This window comes from Cervus canadensis, chromosome 15, assembly GCF_019320065.1.
Source record: "Cervus canadensis isolate Bull #8, Minnesota chromosome 15, ASM1932006v1, whole genome shotgun sequence".
In the NCBI taxonomy this organism is placed as follows: domain Eukaryota; kingdom Metazoa; phylum Chordata; class Mammalia; order Artiodactyla; family Cervidae; genus Cervus; species Cervus canadensis.
In genome coordinates, this window is record NC_057400.1 from 10,710,415 (window position 1) to 10,729,946 (window position 19,532).

The 19,532-nt window shown below is 35.3% G+C and overlaps 1 protein-coding gene across 2 annotated transcripts in view; it reads right to left on the reverse strand.

The window, feature by feature from the left end:
• Window positions 1-19,532, reverse strand: part of DPP10 (dipeptidyl peptidase like 10) — a 716,172-nt gene that overhangs the window by 21,472 nt on the left and 675,168 nt on the right. For both annotated transcript variants that reach the window (XM_043488102.1, XM_043488101.1), the window contains 4 exons: window positions 17,638-17,736; window positions 17,461-17,530; window positions 2,526-2,720; window positions 1,536-1,590 (listed from right to left, as the gene is read on the reverse strand). In XM_043488102.1, coding sequence (XP_043344037.1) covers window positions 1,536-1,590; window positions 2,526-2,720; window positions 17,461-17,530; window positions 17,638-17,736 — 419 coding nt within the window. The remainder of the gene's footprint in view (window positions 1-1,535; window positions 1,591-2,525; window positions 2,721-17,460; window positions 17,531-17,637; window positions 17,737-19,532) is intronic.

Below are 19,532 nucleotides of genomic sequence, written 5' to 3' on the forward strand. Positions count from 1 at the left end.
TTTACTAGCACGTGAGATGAGTGTAATTGTGCGGTAGTTAGAGCATTCTTTGGCATTGCCTTTCTTTGGGATTCTTTGGGATTTGAATGAAAACTGACCTTTTTCCAGTCCTGTGGCCACTGCTGAGTTTTCCAAATTGTAAAGCAGAGATATTACTTTGCTGACAAAGGTCCATATAGTCAAAGTTATTGTTTTTCCAGTAGTCATGTATGAATATGAGAGTTGGACCATAAAGAAGACTGAACACTGAAGAATTGATGCTTTTTAACTGTTGTGTTGGAGAAGAAAGACTCCTTGAGAGTCCCTTGGACTGCAAACCAATCCAATCCAAAATCAAACCAATCCTAAAGGAAATCAGTCATGAATATTCATTGGAAGAACTGATGCTGAAATTAAAGTTCCGATAATTTGCCCACCTCATGTGACAATCTGGCTTATTGGAAAAGACCCTGATGTTGGGAAGGATTGAAGGCAGGAGGAGAAGGGGATGACAGAGGATGAGATGGTGGGATGGCATCACTGACTCCATGGACATTAGTTTGAGCAAGTTCCGTATGATGGTGAAGGACAGGGAAGCCTAGCAGGCTGCAGTCTGTGGGGTTGCAAAGAGTCAGACACGACAGAGACTGAACAACAGAACAAGAGAGTAAATCCTAAGAGTGTCCATTTCAAGGAAAAAAAAATTTTTTTCCTATTTAGTTTTGTATCTATATGGTATAACTGTACTTCTGTAATCACTCATGTCTGACTCATTGCAACCCTATGTCCTGTAGTCCACCAGGCTCCTCTGTCCATGGGATTTTCCAGGCAAGAATACTGGAGTGGGTTGCCATGCCCTCCTCCAGGAGATCTTCCGGACCCAGGGATCTAACCCAAGTCTCTTTTTTCTCCTGCACTGGCAGGTGGGTTCTTTACAACTAGTCCCACCTATACTTTAATAGAAAATTATTTTAAAAGGAAGTAACTATCATGCAAGAGCAGAGCAATATAATTATGAATACTGGTCATCTTTTAGTCTTTAAGCCCTGTAGTCTTTGCCAAGTCTGTGGTCCTTGTTCCTTCTTTGGATGACGCTCCTTCAACAGATTTACATGACTGATTATTTCTTGTTATTTAAGCATCCACCTAAATATCACTTAAATCAGAGGGGCCTTACTTGACCACTCAATCTAATAACATTGTGCCTTTCATCCATCAGTTTTTCTTATTTTGTTTTCCTTAAAAGACATAGTACCAGATGAAACTATGTTTTTTAATTTACTTGTTTACTTTCTCTTTCTCCTCTCTAGAAGATAATCTTCATGAAAACAGATTCCTTTTTTTTCTTTTTTTGTCCTACTATTGCTCTATTTCTAACACCAGTTTCCAATTAGAGATAGTACATAGTTGCTGAGTTAATAAATAACTGAATTTATATAATATTAATTACAATGTTTCATTTAAAGGATAATAGAAATTATAGTAATATGAAGAGAGTAATTACACAAGTACACATAGAAACAGGTAATGTACGCACACATATTTCTACTGTTTACCTTTCCAAAAATGCTTAATCTTTTGGAGTCAATGTATGGCTGTTTCAGTAAAAATCTGAAATGAAAAAAATCATAGTTATATCTTCTTGAGTTAAATGAACCATGGAAATTCATTCTTAGCCATAAAGAAAAACGAAAACAAAACAGAAGTCAAACAAGAACTGCTTTAGTGGTTAGAACTCTGTTCATATGGAAGGGTACTGTACACCAAAATCTTGCTTGTCAGAGTAGTGGAGCAGTTTGGGTGTCTCCCCTGTTAGCTTGTTACAAATGCAGAATCTTGGGTCCACTACAGGCCTACTGAATTAGCATTTACATTTTAACAATATCCTAGCTAATATCTATATGCTGTGTTAAAGAACCTATTAGCTTTCTCAGTTCACATTTTCTCACCCATGTGGGAAAGGTATTTGTGAAAGCTCAAGAACTGTAATTAACTGGGAAAATAATAGACATTGTGATTACTATAAATAAATAATATTGTAGCTCTTTAAAGGTCTCTCCCATTTCACAAATCAAAAGTGAATTCTAACTCAAGAGGGGGATGTATGATAATTCTTTTATTATATCAATGAGTGTGAAAGATACTTGAAAAAATAGTCTATATCAGGGGTCCCTTTCCCCAGGCCACAGATTGGTACTGGTCCATAACCTCTTAGGAAGTGGGTCACACAGCAGGAGGTGAGAGACAGGTGAGTTAGTGGAGTTTTATCTATATTTATAATCACCCTCTCATTATTAACATTAATGCCTGAGCTCCACCTTCTGTCAGACCAGTGGTGGCAATAGATTCTCTCTGGTCCATGGAAAAATTGTCTTTCATGAAACCAGTCCCTGTGATCAAAAAAGTTGGGGACTGCTGGTCTATCTAATTAACCTAGAAAGTTGTCTAATCATTAAGACATAAACATCTTGGCATTAATAGTATTATATATCACATACCTAGCATTCACTATAGGATGAACAATAAGAAGATGTACACCTACTTACTTCACAGCTGCTATTTGGTCCTTTACTTCCACTGAGCCTAATCGTCGATGAATCTCTTGCAAAATTTTCAGGCCCTGAAATCCACTTCCTCTGCCATCAAACCGTGCAATGATGATGTTATCTGTGTCAACAAGTACTGAATCCCAGTCAATATGGAACTTATCTGTTACCAGCTGGCCTCCTGGTTCTTCATCCCTGAAAATACCAATACATTGACTCAAAACAAGAGCAATTAATAATGCAGTAGAAATCTAAGTTTTCTTACTCATTAGCTGAAATTATGGAAAAGACCCATGTTGACTATTAAAATTTCAGGTAATTCTTGGTATTAAACCTGAAAATATAAATGTCATTTCCCTTTGTAAACTTTTGAATGGAAAACTCTTGAATGAAATGAAAATATAAAACAGAACTTAAAAGTATTCATGAGAAACTATTTTAATTCATTTTGAAAAGAGAACAATGAAAAATGCACACACCTTTCATAGACATTTCTAAAGGATGATCATGAAGTTGACATACAGGTCCTACTTTATTGGATTTCTTACAGTGTTTTACAAATGTCTTACAGAGGGTATACAAGGGGTGAGAGATCTGATGGAAAGCAAGATCAGTCATGGAGGCTTAAAAATAATTTAACAAGAGAGGTGCAATCCTAAAGCATATCAGATTTAAAAAGAAACACTGCATTAATATTTCCTGAATTGTTTCTTGTGACAGAATTCTCACTAAGAAGAATTTAAGCAAAGAGTGAGAAAAAGATATTTCTCATCTCTAAAGCTCACAACAAGAAAAGGAAACAGAGACATATATGTTTGAAAAATTTGAAAGCTAGAAGTAAAGAAGGACACACAGATTATAAAGCCTGAACATTCTCTCCAGAGGGAAAAGGTGATACAATTTTAAAATGTCACATTACAGTAGTATTTATAACTTATTCTCTTTGGAATACAGAAAGGTTAAAAAAAAAAAAAGATAAAAGCAGACTCATAAAAATCAGTGGGATGGGGAACACATGTACACCCATGGCAGATTCAAGTCAATGTATGGCAAAACCAATACAATGTTGTAAGGTAAAATAAATAAATAATCTAAATTTAAAAAATAGAATAAAAATAAAAATTAAAAAAATCGCACAGATTATCTAGGTCCAATGGCTTCTCCAGTGGTCCAATGGCTCAGAAGTAAAGAATCTGCCTGCAGTGCAGGAGGTGCAGATTCACAGGCTACAAACCAGAAAATTCCACCCTACACACTCCCTTGTAAAGACCCCAAACTTGCCTTCAAGTCTATGCAAATATGTTGCTTAGAAGCACTAAAATATACCAATGCACAAACTAATCCTCATTAACAAGCTTTGAGGTTATCAGGTTTGCTAAGAAAAACTTCTGAGCAGCAAGTGGAACTAAGTAGATGCAGAGGTTGAGTGGGACCTAAAGAGGAAACAGGGAACAGGGCAAAATGTCAGACAACTAAAACGTATTGAATGCCATTATGGGATGAACTGTGTCTCAAAAGCTGTATGTCGAATCTGTAATGTGTACTATCTCAGAGTCTGACTGTATTTGGAAATAATGCTTTCACAGCAGTGATTAAATTGAGATGAGGCTATTAGGCTGAACCCTAATCTAATCTGACCTGTGTCCTTGCAGCAGGAAATTAGGACACAGAGAGATCATAGGGGCGAGCATGCACAAGGAAAAGAACATGAGGAGAGGATGCGAGAAGGCAGCCATCTGCAAGCCAAGGAGTGGTCTCAGAAGAAACAGTACCTGCTGAACCCTAGCTTTTGGATGTCTAGCCTCTAGAATTAATGACGAAATAAATTTCTGTTGTTTAAGATACCCAGTCTGGTGTTTTGTATGTCAGCCCTAGTAAATTAATGCAAAGACCTTTGAGATCTAAGCACTTAGGATCCTTTGTCTAACATTATAAACTATCCAAAGTTACTTAACCTTTCTGGGGAGGCAGCTGTCTGTTGAACGACTACTTATTGCCTGTGTTCTAATTCCTACACTGTAAATAACGTGCACCATGGATAGATTTTAATTATGACCTACTCCATCCCTTTGTAATTCACACATTTCAGAGTGATTAAATGATCCAAGCCTAGATCTGTTTTGTCCTCCTGCAATGTTTACAAACTTTATCTCTTTTATAAAATTTAATTAAAAAAATTTTTAATACATTTAATTTTTGCACAGTTAGCTGTTGGTCAGATTATTAGGAATTATGACTAAACATCTCTACATTCTTTTCCCCAGAAATTCGATTGACTAATTCAGACTGAAGTCTAAAATTGGTATTTTTTTCCACATTTCCAGATGATACTGATATAACTTGTCTACCAGTTGAGAAATGGCATGAATCATCATGTGTAGCACACTTTCTGGTACATGGAGAACATAGAAAATGCTTGCTGAACTAGATGCTTTCAGGGAAAGTAGACTCATGTAAAGTTTAAAATGAAAGGACCTTGAAAAGCTTAATAAATCCTGCATTTTGAAGCTTGGAGATTTATTGAGAATATCAGAAAGCAAAATATGATTCACAGAGAACAAGATACAAGGATTAACTTCAACATTTAAGCTCAGTAAATACATGACAGTTTAAGTTCCAGCTTCACTCTGAACATAGATAGGGGAGATACTAAAACACTAAGACTTAGTTTCCTTATCTTTAATAATGGTAAAGTACTGCTGTGCTTTCCTCAAAAAATGTTTAAGCATTAAGTGGCATAATGTACTCGAAAAATATTTTGTGAAATATAGCAAGCAATGCAAAATTACTCTGTGATTTATTGAACATTTTTCAAACTTATGATTAATAAATGATTGAAGAATTTTCAAGGGAAAAACTCAATTCCTTACTCATGCTTGCAATATCAAGAAAATAAAGTTTCACTCCTCTGCTCTGCTTTCTAAATTGCCATTTTTAACTTCAACCTTGCTTCACCTGCTTTTAATGTTTGAACAAAAAATGTTATCAATCCATTATCAGTCAATAATTTTAACATATTGCTCTAACTGGGTGTGTTCTTCTTTCTCTTTTGGTGCAGAACACAGGTATAACTATTTCAGATTAATTATAAAAGGACATGGATTATGATGGTAAGCATTGTCAGTATAAGGAACAAGTCACAGACTTGCAGGAGCAAAGGGAAAATTTTTCACAAAGTGTTGAGCAGAAAATACTAGATTATTTTTAATACAAATTAAGGCAAGAAAATATTATTTGAGGAGGCAGCAATAGCAAAATACATGGAGGTAAGGATGACCACAGGAATGTACCATAGACCAACTCACCTATCATGTAATAAATGGGTACTACAACTTGCAAGTGTGTTGGCCACACAGAATTGGTAAGTTTCATTTGCTTCCTCTTTGATTTTTTTCTGTCTGCCACATCTTTTTTTCCCAACACTTTTGTTTTACTCTGTCTCAGAAATCCCCGGGGACTCATATAAAGAACAGCGCTTCAAGGTTAAGAATAGAGATATACATTTTTGTTGAAAGTTTAATGAAAAGAGAAACTCAATCTGTTTTAACTAGTGAAAAGTCCACAGCTGTACTAAATGCGTCCACTTCCTAACACAGGAAGCAAAATCAAATTAAGATTAAAGTTTTCTTACAAGTTAAAGTCTTCAAAGGCAGACTTTGGCATCTGTTTTAATATTAATACATTGAACAATCAATCAGTGGTGTCTGTTTAGATGAAAAATACGCATTATGAGTAAATAATTAAAAAGCTAATCAAAACACATAAAATTCAATAGACCTTTAAAACGGCAAAATAAGCCACTTCTTTATAACATAACAAAACATCATCTACATCAAAAACTGAATTAAAGTGAAGAGATTTGTTCAGAGTACTTTTTTGTCAGGTTCACATGGTGCTATTTGAATTCATGAAAAGAGGTGAATTTATAATCAGAAGAGATAGATTTTGGTCCTGACTTTGTTACCAGTTACCCTGGCAATTATATATTCTTTTTATTTATTTATTTTTCATTATAGAATAGAAAGAAAGTGCAGTCACTCAGTCATGTCTGACTCTTTGTGACCCCATGGACTGTAGCCTGCCAGGCTCCTACATCCATGGGATTTTCCAGGCAAGAATACTGGAGTGGGTTGCCATTTCCTTCTCCAGGGGATCTTCCCCACACAGGGATCGAACCCGGGTCTCCCACACGGGAGGCAGACTCTTTACTGTCTGAGCCACCAGGGCTGTAAATAGTTAAAATCATGTAGAGTGCATTTTAAAAAGCCTTTTCCTTACCACTAAACTTTTGGCTAGAATAAATAGAAGGCAAATATTTACCAGTGAGAGCACTTTCCACAAGAGATCTATTGAATGGCAGAATTTTTTTTTTTTCCTTACACCACAGAATTTCAAAACTGCTACATGGACATCTGGGTATCTATATTTATTGGGTTGTGGAAGAAGGGAACATAGGGAAAATTCCTTGTAGTCTTAGTCCTTTTCTCTTTCTAGGCATAGAATAGATCCACTTGAGCTGCATAAGTGCTAGATCAGAGTGGGTTCACTGTGAGCTGGGTTGCATTTTTATTTTCGATATAGTAAAATAAAAAAGAGTGTGAAAAGAAGGATAAAGAACAGAATGGAACACGTGATAAGAGAAAGGAAACTGATGCTGTGATGTGTCACAGTAAATTCTTAGGGAAGATGAATAGACAAGACTTGATTTTGTTCTTTGGGAGAGAACTCATTGCACAATAGAACTGAGCTCAACACAGGAGTAAACTAGAGTGAAACAATTTTGTCTTGTCTTAATCTGAAATTTATGTTATAGAAATTTATAGTCTGTGATGACACAGTTGCAATGTAAGTATATCTAAAAGCTAATGAAATTTGTTCTTTTTCAAGCAACATATACATGAAAATACACCCATTGGTCAAGGGCTTCTTGGTCAGTTACCTCTATTTCTCACTTTGTCATCCATAGATTTCCTCTCATGGAACAACTATCCTATACGCAGTTTGGCAGAATGAGTTTTTTTCTTTAGTCATTATATTATATAAGAAAAAATATTAATTTTTGCTGTCAGAGAACTGTTTCTTGTCCACATTCGCATCTTCTTCCATTAGGAAAATAATATTATAACCTTCATATTTCTGATCCCTAGTTTGTTTACAAATAATTTTGCATTGAATTACATGTCCATGGAGTTACAACTAGGGAAGCATTTGATATTCAGTTCAGTTCAGTTCAGTTACTCAGTTGTGTCTGACTCTTTGTGACCGCATGGACTGCAGCAGTCCAGGCCTCCGTGTCCATCACCAACTGCCGGAGTTTAACCAAATTCACGTCCATTGAGTCGGTAATGCTATCCAGCCATCTCATCCTCTGTCATCCCCTTCTCCTGCCGTCTTTAATCTTACCCAACATCAGGGTCTTTTCAAATGAGTCAGCTCTTCTCATCAGGTGGACAAAGTATTGGAGTTTCAGCTTCAGCAACAGCCCTCCCAATGAATATTCAGGGAAAATTTCCTTTAGGATGGACTGGCTGGATCTCCTTAGAGTCCAAGGGACTCTCAAGAGTCTTCTCCAACACCACAGTTCAAAAGCATCAATTCTTCAGCACTCAGCTTTCTTTATAGTCCAACACTCTATTCCATACATGACTACTGGAAAAACCATAGCCTTGACTAGTTAGACATTTGTTGGCAAAGTAATGTCTCTGCTTTTTAATATGCTGTCTAGGTTGGTCATAACTTTTCTTCCAAGGAGTAAGCGTCTTTTAATTTCATGGCTGCAATCACCATTGGCAGTGATTTTGGAGCCCAAGAAAATAAAGTCTGCCACTATTTCCACTGTTTATCTATTTGCTTTAAAGTGATGGGACTGGATGCCATGATCTTAGTTTTCTGAATGTTGAGCTTTAAGCCAACTTTTTCACTCTCTTCTCTCACTTTCATCAAGAGGCTCTTTAGTTCTTCTTCACTTTCTGCCATAAGGGTGGTGTCATCTGCATATCTGAGGTTATTGATATTTCTCCTGGCAATCTTGATTCCAGCTTGCTCTTCATCCAGCCCAGTGTTTCTCATGATGTACACTGCATACAAGTTAATTAAGCAGGGTGACGATATACAGCCTTGACATACTCCTTTCCTATTTGGAACCAGTCTGCTGTTCCATGTCCAGTTCTAACTGTTGCTTCCTGACCTGCAAATGGGTTTCTCAAGAGGCAGGTCAGGTGGTCTGGTATTCCCATCTCTTTCAAACTCTCCAGAGTTTACTGTAATCCACACAGTCAAAGGCTTTGGTATAGTCATACAACAGAAATAGATGTTTTTCTGGAACTCTCTTGCTTTTTTGATGATCCAGCAGATGTTTGCAATTGATCTCTGGTTCCTCTGCCTTTTCTAAAACCAGCTTGAACATATGGAAATTCACAGTTCATGTATTGTTGAAGCCTGGCTTGGAGAATTTTGAGCATTACTCTACTAGTGTGTGAGATGAGCGCAACTGTGGGGTAGTTTGAGCATTCTTTGGCATTGCCTTTCTTTGGGATTGGAATGAAAATTGAACTTTTCCAGTCCTGTGGTCACTGTTGCATTTTCCAAGTTTGCTGGCACATTGAGTGCAGCACTATCACAGCATCATCTTTTAGGATTTGAAATAGTTTAACCGGAATTCCATTACCTCCACTAGGTTTGTTCCTAGTGATTCTTCCTAAGGCCCATTTGACTTCACTTTCCAGAATGTCTGGCTCTAGGTGAGTGATCACAACATCATGATTATCTGGATCATGAAGATCTTTTTTGTACAGTTCTTCTGTATATTCTTGTGACTTCTTCTTAATATCTTCTGCTCTTTTTAGGTTCATACCACTTCTGTCCTTTATTGAACCCATCTTTGCATGAAATGTTCCCTTGGTATCTCAGATTTTCTTGCAGAGATCTCTAGTCATTCCCATTCTATTGTGTTCCTTTATTTCTTTGCACTGATCACTGAGAAAAGCTTTCTTATCTCTCCTTGCTATTCTTTGGAACTCTGCATTCAAGTGGGTGTATCTTTCCTTTTCTTCTTTGCTTTCCACTTCTTTTCTTTTCACAGCTACTTGTAAGGCCTCCTCAGAGAGCCATTTTGCTTTTTTGTATATCTTTTTCTTGGGATGGTCTTAACCCCTGTCTCCTGTACAATTTCATGAACCTCCGTCCATATTTCCTCAGGCACTCTGTCTATCAGATCTAGTCCCTTAAATCTCTCTCACTTCCACTGTATAATCATTAGGAATTCGACTTAGGTAGTACCTGAATGGTCTAGTGGTTTTCCCCACTTTCTTCAATTTAAGTCTGAATTTGGCAATAAGGAGTTCATGATCTGAGCCACAGTCAGCTCCCAGTCTTGTTTTTGCTGACTCTATAGAGCTTCTCCATCCTTGGCTGCAAAGAATATAATCAATTTGAATTTGGTGTTGACCATCTGGTGTTGTCCATGTGTAGAGTCTTCTCTTGTGCTGTTGGAAGAGGGTGTTTGTAGGACCAGTGTGTTCTCTTGGTGAAACTCAGCCTTAGTCCTGCTTCATTCTCTACTCCAAGGTCAAATTTACCTGTTACTCCAAGTGTTTGATATGGACAAGCTTATTTATGCATCTAACCAGACTCCATCTTACAGTTTCTAAGCCTGTGTTTCTGGTGGTGAGTATATTGCTGGGAGAAATATCAACAACTTCACATATGTAGATGACACCACCCTTATGGCAGAAAGTGAAGATGAACTAAACTCTTGATGAAAGTGAAAGAGGAGAGTGAACAATCTGCCATAAAGCTCAGCATTCAGAAAAGCAAGATCATGGCATCTGATCCCATCACTTCCTAGCAAATAGATGGGGAACCAGTGGAGACAGTGGTAGATTTTATTTTTTTAGGCCCCAAAATCACAGCAGATGGTGACTGCAGCCCTGAAATTAAAAGACGCTTACTCCTTGCAAGAAAAGTTATGACCAACCTAGACAGCATATTAAAAAGCAGAGACATTACTTTTCCAACAAAGGTCTGTCTAGTTAAAGCTTTGGTTTTTCCAGTAGTCATGTATGGATGTGAGAGTTGGACTGTAAAGAAAGCTGAGCGCTGAAGAATTGATGCTTTTGAACTGTGGTGTTGGAGAAGACTCTTGAGAGTCCCCCGACTGCAAGGAGATCCAACCAGTTCATTCTAAAAGAAATCAGTCCTGAATATTCATTGGACGGACTGATGCTGAAGCTGAAACTCCAATGCTTTGGCTACCTGATGCGAACAGGTGACTCATTTGAAAAGACCCTGATGCTGGGAGGGATTGGGGGCAGGAGGAGAAGGAGAAGACAGAGGATGAGATGGTTGGATGGCATCACCGACTCAATGGACATGAGTTTGAGTAAACTCTGGGAGTTGGTGATAGATAGGGAGGCCTGGCGTGCTGCAGTCCATGGGGTCTCAACGATTCAGACATGACTGATCGACTGAACTGACAGACTGACTCTAGAATTTAATATTGACATTAAGACATATTATCTATAGATTGTGAAGAACAAGGTCTAGTCTGTTCAAGAATAATATAAAAAGCAATGATCACCTTCTCCATTTCCATTATCAAGATTAAATGCCACTGACTTCTCAATTATTTCATGAGTATTACAATGTGAGTACATTTTACATCCACTTAAATGAGGAACATGAACAAGAATGAAGAAAAGCAGAAACTTAAAATTTGACTCTCCTTACACAGCAAAGGAGTAATAATGACTTTTTGAGACAAGTACTAGCTACCTCTCTTGTCCAAACACTTTCAGTAAATGTGCTATCTCTAAGTGAAATGGGTATATATTTGGCATGAACAAGTGCATAATCAAATAATGTTATACAAATTTTGAAATATATGTCTTTAGTCTTGGGAAGTGAAACAAGCTTACTTCTAACAATCTCATCTGCTCAAAAGTCTATGAAGCCACATAATAAGTAAAGAGATGAAAGAAGTCCCATAAGGTGAATTCTTTGATCAGAATTTGGAATTATATGAAATAATGTGGACTGAGTATTTGATCTTTCATGTGGACCTTCTAGTAACTTACTCCAGATTTTTGGAATTTTTACTTTACACCAAACCATTAACATGATACAGGTGGAAAATATTACATTCCAGAGGTTATTATAAACTGTTAAGTGGAAGGAACAAAAGATCATATGATTTTGGTTTTAGAGACATCTTTATTGATTCTGGACAGCATTATTGATAGTCTTCCAGTGATAGTTATCATATAATAGGATATATAGGTAGATTACTATGCAATAGAAAGAGCAGAGCTTTCTGGTCAGAAAAGTAAATTAAAAACACCTTGAGTTCAAACCCTAATTTTGTCCTGTTCATGATCTTGGATTTATATATTATATAAATTCATGATTTCCTTGTGTTAAACTGAGGACAATTATATTTATCTCACTTGGTTTCTGTAAGGATTAAAAATGGTATTTATACATCCTTAGCATGATGTCCCTTGTACAATAAGCAATAAATAGTAGCTATTATTAAATCCTATTACTTTAAGAAGATAATCTCAATAAGCAAAAGAGAAATAGTGAAAAGATAGTACAGAAACCAATTATTTAGCTTTATGCAGAAAGATTGTAAGGAAAATAAGAAGCTCATCTTATGTTTTTCTGAGAGGGAAACTAAAACTGCAGAGAAATTTACTCTACCAAAAGTCTAATTGTAACACATTATAAACTGTCAGATCATTTATTTCTCTCTTGTCCTCTACTATGACATGTCATTCCTGATGACTAACTTAGGGTTGATTAATTTCTTTGTTTATTCTAATTCATGTGTTCCTTCATTTATATACTCACTCATTCATCCTATCAATATTTTATGAATATAAATACTGTGTTAAAGCAAGACAATACAAAAAGAGCTGTTATCATGAATGAGTTCATAGTTTAAAAGAAGAGGCAGCAAAGCAAATATTGTAGCCTAGTGTGGTTTCATGTTACAACAGAGGTGTGCATAGAGTTATATAAAAGTATTGCTTGAAATATTAATAGAACTTTTCCAGTTGGAAAAGGAAATTAAAGGTACTGGAAGATTGTGGGAAATGATACAGAGAAATAATTGAGAAGCTAGTATTTCCCAAATAAAACAGTTTTCAAAAATATCTAGAGCAGTGAATCTCTCTTTAGAGGGTGGATGGAGTCAAAATGAGATGGAGAGTTAAGTGGAAATCAGATGAAGATTTTTTGTATGCTGTGTTAGGAAATGTGAAATTTAAATCAACTGGTGAATAATAATGAGAGGATTTTACCCAGGAGAGCCACATTTTCAGATATGGATCTCAGAAAATTCATACCAGCATCAGAGTGGGATAAGAACTAGGAGATGATATAGCACTTAATCACAGAAAGGGAAGCATAGGTAGAGAGCAGGCTGGCAGATTAGAACTGACTCATCCAGATATACCATCTTCCTGGTCTGGGACTTGAAGAAGAATGTGGGCTCTTGGATGATCCCATAGGTTCAAAGCTCAAAACAAGGTACCTCTGGTATTCAACACTTTAAACAATATCTGTATTGTTTATTGGAAGGAAAATGTGCGTATGAAAAAGGTAGTGAAGTTATCTTGACTGCTGGAGATGAGTAGCTGGATTATCCAATGTATCAATTAATTATATCCTGCTTTTTAACAGATTAACTGTACAAAAGAGCTGATAAACTGCTCAGTTCCATTAAAATGACAAAGTTGTAGGACTCTGATATGAATAACGCTGATTAAATGATAAGAATACTAGATAAAAATGAGTAGTACTCTCAAATTAAAATGACACAGTGGGGCATGGATAAGCTGAACATCAAAGAGCAGAAAATGGGAAGACATAAATAAAAATAATCACAATAAACCCATTTCAAGTTAACATAAATAAAACAAATATATATATAGAAAAAAAGAAAATAGGAAGACATGATGATTTCTTGGTACTGAATGCAACTCCTTAGCTTGCTATACTTGTCTTCAGGAACACAGCAAACAAAGAAAAAAAAAAATTCTCTAATAAATAGTACATCTGTTTACACTGCTTCTTCCCAGGCGGTAGGCCTTTACATTCATATTCATCTATTTAACAAATAAACCCCTTTAACATCTTTAGCTGTAATATTCAGTCTTGGACTATTAAAAAAATTACAGTTTAGTCAGTAAGTTTTCATAAGGTTCCTCTATGTGTGCTAGCTACTGTGGGAGATAAGATCTTAAGAAATGATTACAGATTTCAGGATGCTTGTAACTTTTTTATCTCCTCTCAGCCATTAGCACAGCTTCTTGCACATAAAAGCAACAGAGTAAATGTGTATTATACTAAGTTACATATACAGGATTAGAAAATAAGAATAACATAAGGTGGTTCAGACAGTAAAGAATCTGCCTGCAAGGCAGAGGCCTTGGTTTGATCCTGGGTTCGGAAGACCACTGGAGCAGGGAACGGCTGCTCACTCCAGTATCCTTGCCTAGAGAATTCCACAGATAGAGGAGTCTTGTGGCTACACCCCCATGGGGTTGCAGAGTCGGACATGACTGAGTGACTAACACTTTCACACACTAAGAAATAATAATTCAAAGTCATATATGCTGAAATGGATATGGATGGATACAGCATATATACTATAGACTAGATGGAAATAGAATAGGTATAAATATGAATACAGACTACTGGGTTCTTAAGTACTCACTATAACACTACAGAGAAATACTAGAGAAAGACATTTAGGCATCCGGAAGGACAATAGGGGAGCAGGAAATGCAAAAAGGGTCATGACCACACAGAGGCTACTGAGAAATATTTGTCAAGGCTATGCTTCTTATATTTTCTATTACAGTAAAATATTCAGTTGCCATTGATTCACCTGTACTTTCAATATCATGAAATTAGGTTTGAGTTTCAGAAAATATGGCTACAGAGAGGTCATCAGAGGATCATTTCTTCTGAGGTTCCATAATGAAGACTTAGCAGAAAGAGGATTGCAAATGGCTAGAGGCTACTTCCTTCAAGGCCAATTTTCCTTCACCTCTTCAGATTTCTGCAGCTGGTCTCCAATTATGCATTCATTATAGAATTTCCTGGATGTAAATGCATCTCTATGGATGAGGAAGTGATTCAGGGTCTGTCAGGTAATAGATGCACTACACAGAATAGCAATAAAGTAGTGATACCAAAATCACTAAATCATTTCTTAGCCTCATTTAAGTAATAGTTACTTGTTTTATTATTCTCGACTATCGAATTTCCCACTTAAGGAAAAAAAATTATTATTATTTTATTTTTTAGAGTGGGGAGTTTACTTATCACTGAACACAGACTTAATCTTAAGGGGAACAAATGCCCTTATATTATAAACAATCTAATTTTAGATTATATTTTATATAATTTATATATTATATTTATATAAACATAATATAGTCATATATATTTATATACATTTATATAATGTATATATTGTATTATAAACAATCTAACACTTAAAAGACACTTTATCTGCTGCTGCTGTTGCTAAGTCGCTTCAGTCTTGTCCGACTCTGTGCGACTCCATAGATGGCAGCCCACCAGGCTCCTCCATCCCTGGGATTCTCCAGACGAGAATACTGGAGTGGGTTGCCATTTCCTTCTCCAATGCATGCATGCATGCTAAGTCACTTCAGTCGTGTCTGACTCTGTGCAACCCAATAGACGGCAGCCCACCAGGCTCTACTGTCCACAGGATTCTCTAGGCAAGAATACTGGAGCGGGTTGCTGTTTCCTTCTCCAACACTTTATCAAATAACACTTAAAAAAAACACTTAAAACCATTCTGACCTATATGGATTTCCAAACTTAAATATTTTAGGAATGATCATGTAGCTCAAAGCAATAGATCATTTTTTAAATATAAAATAAAAAACTCCTCAGTTGGGCTTTGTAAGTCATATTCTGTGAAATTTCTGAGAATTTAACTCTGAAAATCAAGGAGTTTGGATAAAGTAAATTAATATTTAGTATAGGCAGCACATGAAAACAAATGAAAAATAATGAATTAATACTCATTTTTATTTTCTTCATTATCAAAAATAGTAGCAATGTAAACTCTATAGGCCTAACTATATTATTTTAATTGCTTTAATAATGTCTATTAAATAATTATATGGATGCTAAAATATAGTATTAAATATCTATATTGATACTTTTAAATATTAAAATGACTATTACTAATAATTATATTTATGTTTAAAATTTATTAAACACTAAGTGCAAATATTTATGCTCTTCCAGACACTATGGTGACATGTTTATCCAAATTATTCTACGTTATTGTCTTCAATTTATTTGTAAGGAAACTGAAACTTAAAAAATTAAACAGTATACTGGTAAATCTTTGAACTCAGATTAGAACCTAGGGCTACCTTATTCCTAAACCAGTATCTTTACTCTCCTGCCTCTAAAATGACTTGACTCTTTCTAATAAGACAGTTGAGTCTTGGGTTATTCTTCATAGTCCTCTCATGAACTAAAAATCACTCAGACCAAAGCACAAATCTGATGGTAGGACAAGCTAGCTGGATTCTTTGACTCAAAGCTACAAAGAGAATTAGAACTCTTGTCTACAATTTCCCCCAAAGTGTTGTTACACTTTGGGGCCAGAGGATATACCAAATGGAAGAACTGTCAATATGTCCCCCTGCATATGTTAAGTCATGCTTCAAGGAAAGACGCCTACTAGGCTTCTTTCCCCTGAGAAGCCTTATTTCTCAGTGAATAAAAAGAACAATCTCTTTTCCCAAAAGGAAGTATAATGAGACAGAAGATGAGGGTGAGAATTTTTTTTTCCATTTTGTTCTCATTTTAGTGCCTGAGATATTTTCCCCAATAAATCACATATACTTCAAATAAGAATTGAATATTCAGCCACATAAAGGAATGAAATAATGACATTTGTAGCAGCATTAATGCAAATAGACATTATTATACTAAATGAAGTAAGCCAGAGAAAGACAAAAATGTCATATGATATCACTTATATGTGGAATCTTAAAAAAAATGATATAAATGAATTTATTTACAAAAGAGAAATAGACTCACAGAAAACAAATGTATAGTTACTAAAGAGGAGAGGGAGGAAGAAGCATAGATTAAGGGTTTAGCATTAACATATACACACTATTATATATAAAATAGATAAGCAACAAGGAACATATGGAACTATAGTAAATATCTTTTAATAATCCCTAATGGAAAAGAATCTGAAAAAGAACATATATAAAGCTTTGCTGTAAACGTGAAACGTAAATCAACTATACTTCAGTAAAAAAAAGAGAATTAAAAAGAACTAAATGAAAGAGAAGTTACAGAAGAAGGAGTTAACATAAGAGCAAATAACAACTTCTTCAGGAAGATGCAAAGAACTTTTTGGGTCTCTGGTCATAAGTGACAAAGGAGAAAGTTAGGTCACGGTATTACAGTTAAGAATAAACAATAGAGGAAGTAAAACCATTAACTATTGCATTTTCTGTATTATCTGGCTTATTAAAATGAAATGATAAATTGTTTCTATTTATCAAAATATCTAAATTAATGCAATCTGCATAAAATAATGAATTATAATCACAATAGTTATAAAAGTCATTTTTATTAGACACTTTATATGTTATTTCATTTCATCTAAAAAGCAGGCTTGACTCACTGTGCCTATAGTTCACAACACTGTATAATACAGAAGCAAAAACAATTATACACACTTCCATATTATTTAGTGGTAGTGTCCTTGGGGAACTCACACAACTGAGAGCTGTCTTGCTTAACTACACACATGGGATTTCTTCTGTTGTTTTTTAACCAGAATATTGGCATGTGGGACATAAAAAAAAAAACTAAACTCTTTAGATTCCTTTATTTCAAAAACAAATAAAATACTTACATTATTAACAGAAGAGCATACTGGTTTCGGTCCGTAAAATCTTTGGGAAAGGACAACTGTAAAGGAAGTTCTTTTAAAGAAAGAGCAAAATATTAAAGATGGAGAGTCATTTACATGTAAAACTATAAGGTACAGACAAAGCTGTTCTTGAGTGATAAAGCATGCACAAAACTTTACCATAGTCGTCAATATGAAGCATTTTAATTTCTGACTTTACTATCTTCTTTTTCAGGATAGCTTCCTTCAGCATAGAATTGCTTTCCAAAATAAAATATTCTATAAATCAGAAAGGGTAGTGGAAATAATTAGATTAAGAATCAATGCAACACAAATAATTATCCAGCATTACCATTTGATAGGCACCGTGCTAGGCACTAATTGTGAAAGTGTTAGTCATTCATTGGTGTTTGACTCTTTGGGAACCCATGGACTGTAGCCCACCAGACTCCTCTGTCCATGGAATTCTGTAGGCAAGAATACTGGTATGGGTTGCCATTCCCTTCTCAAGGGGATCATCCCAAACCAGGGATTGAAGCTGGGTCTCCTGCATTGGAGGCAGATTTCTTACCATCTGAGCTGCCAAGGAAGCCCTAGGCACCTTTTAACCTCTCATAATTTTGCTCTTGGATTACTGCAGTAGTTTCTAACTGGGCCTCCTTATTTTAGTGAAATTGTCTCCAGTTGCCCTATACTTGGAACGTGTTTACATTTTCAAAATGTAAATCTGATCATTCTATTGTTCTGTTTAAAAATATATTGAAAATAATAGAAAACTATCTAGCATCCAATGACTTAAATTCACTGTGGCTGAATTTGAATACAAAATTACTAAGCATGCAGAAAATTAGGAAAACATCACCCTTGATGAGTACAGATTTTATTCAATAGAAAGAATCCAGAAATACCACAGATGCATGTAATGCATAGACAATGAAATTAAAACATATTTTAGATTCTGTGCGTTCACTAAGTTAAAAAAAAATGAGGATATTAGGGAGAAGTATGAAAAAAAAGCAGTTTAAAAAGAAATAAGCTAAAATTCTAAAATCAAAAAACAAAAATTTGAGGCACATAAAAATTATAAAATCTAAGATGAAAAAATACTGGATGGGATTAATAGCATATTAGATACTGCTAAGAAAGATTAATTAACTATATTTGACGATATAGTGATAGACAACATAAAAAATAAAACACCCAGAAAAGAAAAAGAGAGAGACAAAGAATCGACAAAACGTGAAGTGAAAGAAGCATCAGTAACTTGCTGGAATTTTGATTGACATGTTAAATATATTGATTTATTGGGGATATTTTATATATAAAAATGGTGAACTCTTTAATCCATAAGTAACTATATGTGTGTACACATACATACATACATATATATATATATATGTTTGTCTCTTTAATTTCTTTTGGAAATGTTTGCTTTCATTTTAGGAGACTGACACATATTTATTACATGTATTATAGGATGGTGTATAGTTCTTGACAATATTTAAAATGGTTATTTAGATCTATTTTTACACTTGCATTGCCTTATAGTATATAAAATAGGTGATATTTGTATATTAACCTATACACGTAATAATCATGATAAATTCCTTCATTATTTCTAAAATTACTATGAGCATCATTGAAAAAGCAAGAGAGTTCCAGAAAAACATCTATTTCTGCTTTATTGACTATGCCAAAGCCTTTGTGTGGATCATAATAAACTGTGGAAAATTCTGAAAGAGCTGGGAATACCAGACCACCTGACCTGCCTCTTGAAAAACCTGTATGCAGGTCAGGAAACAATAGTTATAACTGGACATGGAACAACAGACAGGTTCCAAATAGGAAAACGAGTACGTCAAGGCTGTATATTGTCACCCGGCTTATTTAACTTATATGCAGAGTACATCATGAGAAACGCTGGGCTGGAGGAAGCACAAGCTAGAATAAAGATTGCCAGAAGAAATACCAATAACCTCAGATATGCAGATGACACCACCCTTATGGCAGAAAGTTAAGTGGAACTAAAGAGCCTCTTGATGAAAGTGAAAGAGGAGAGTGAAAAAGTTGGCTTA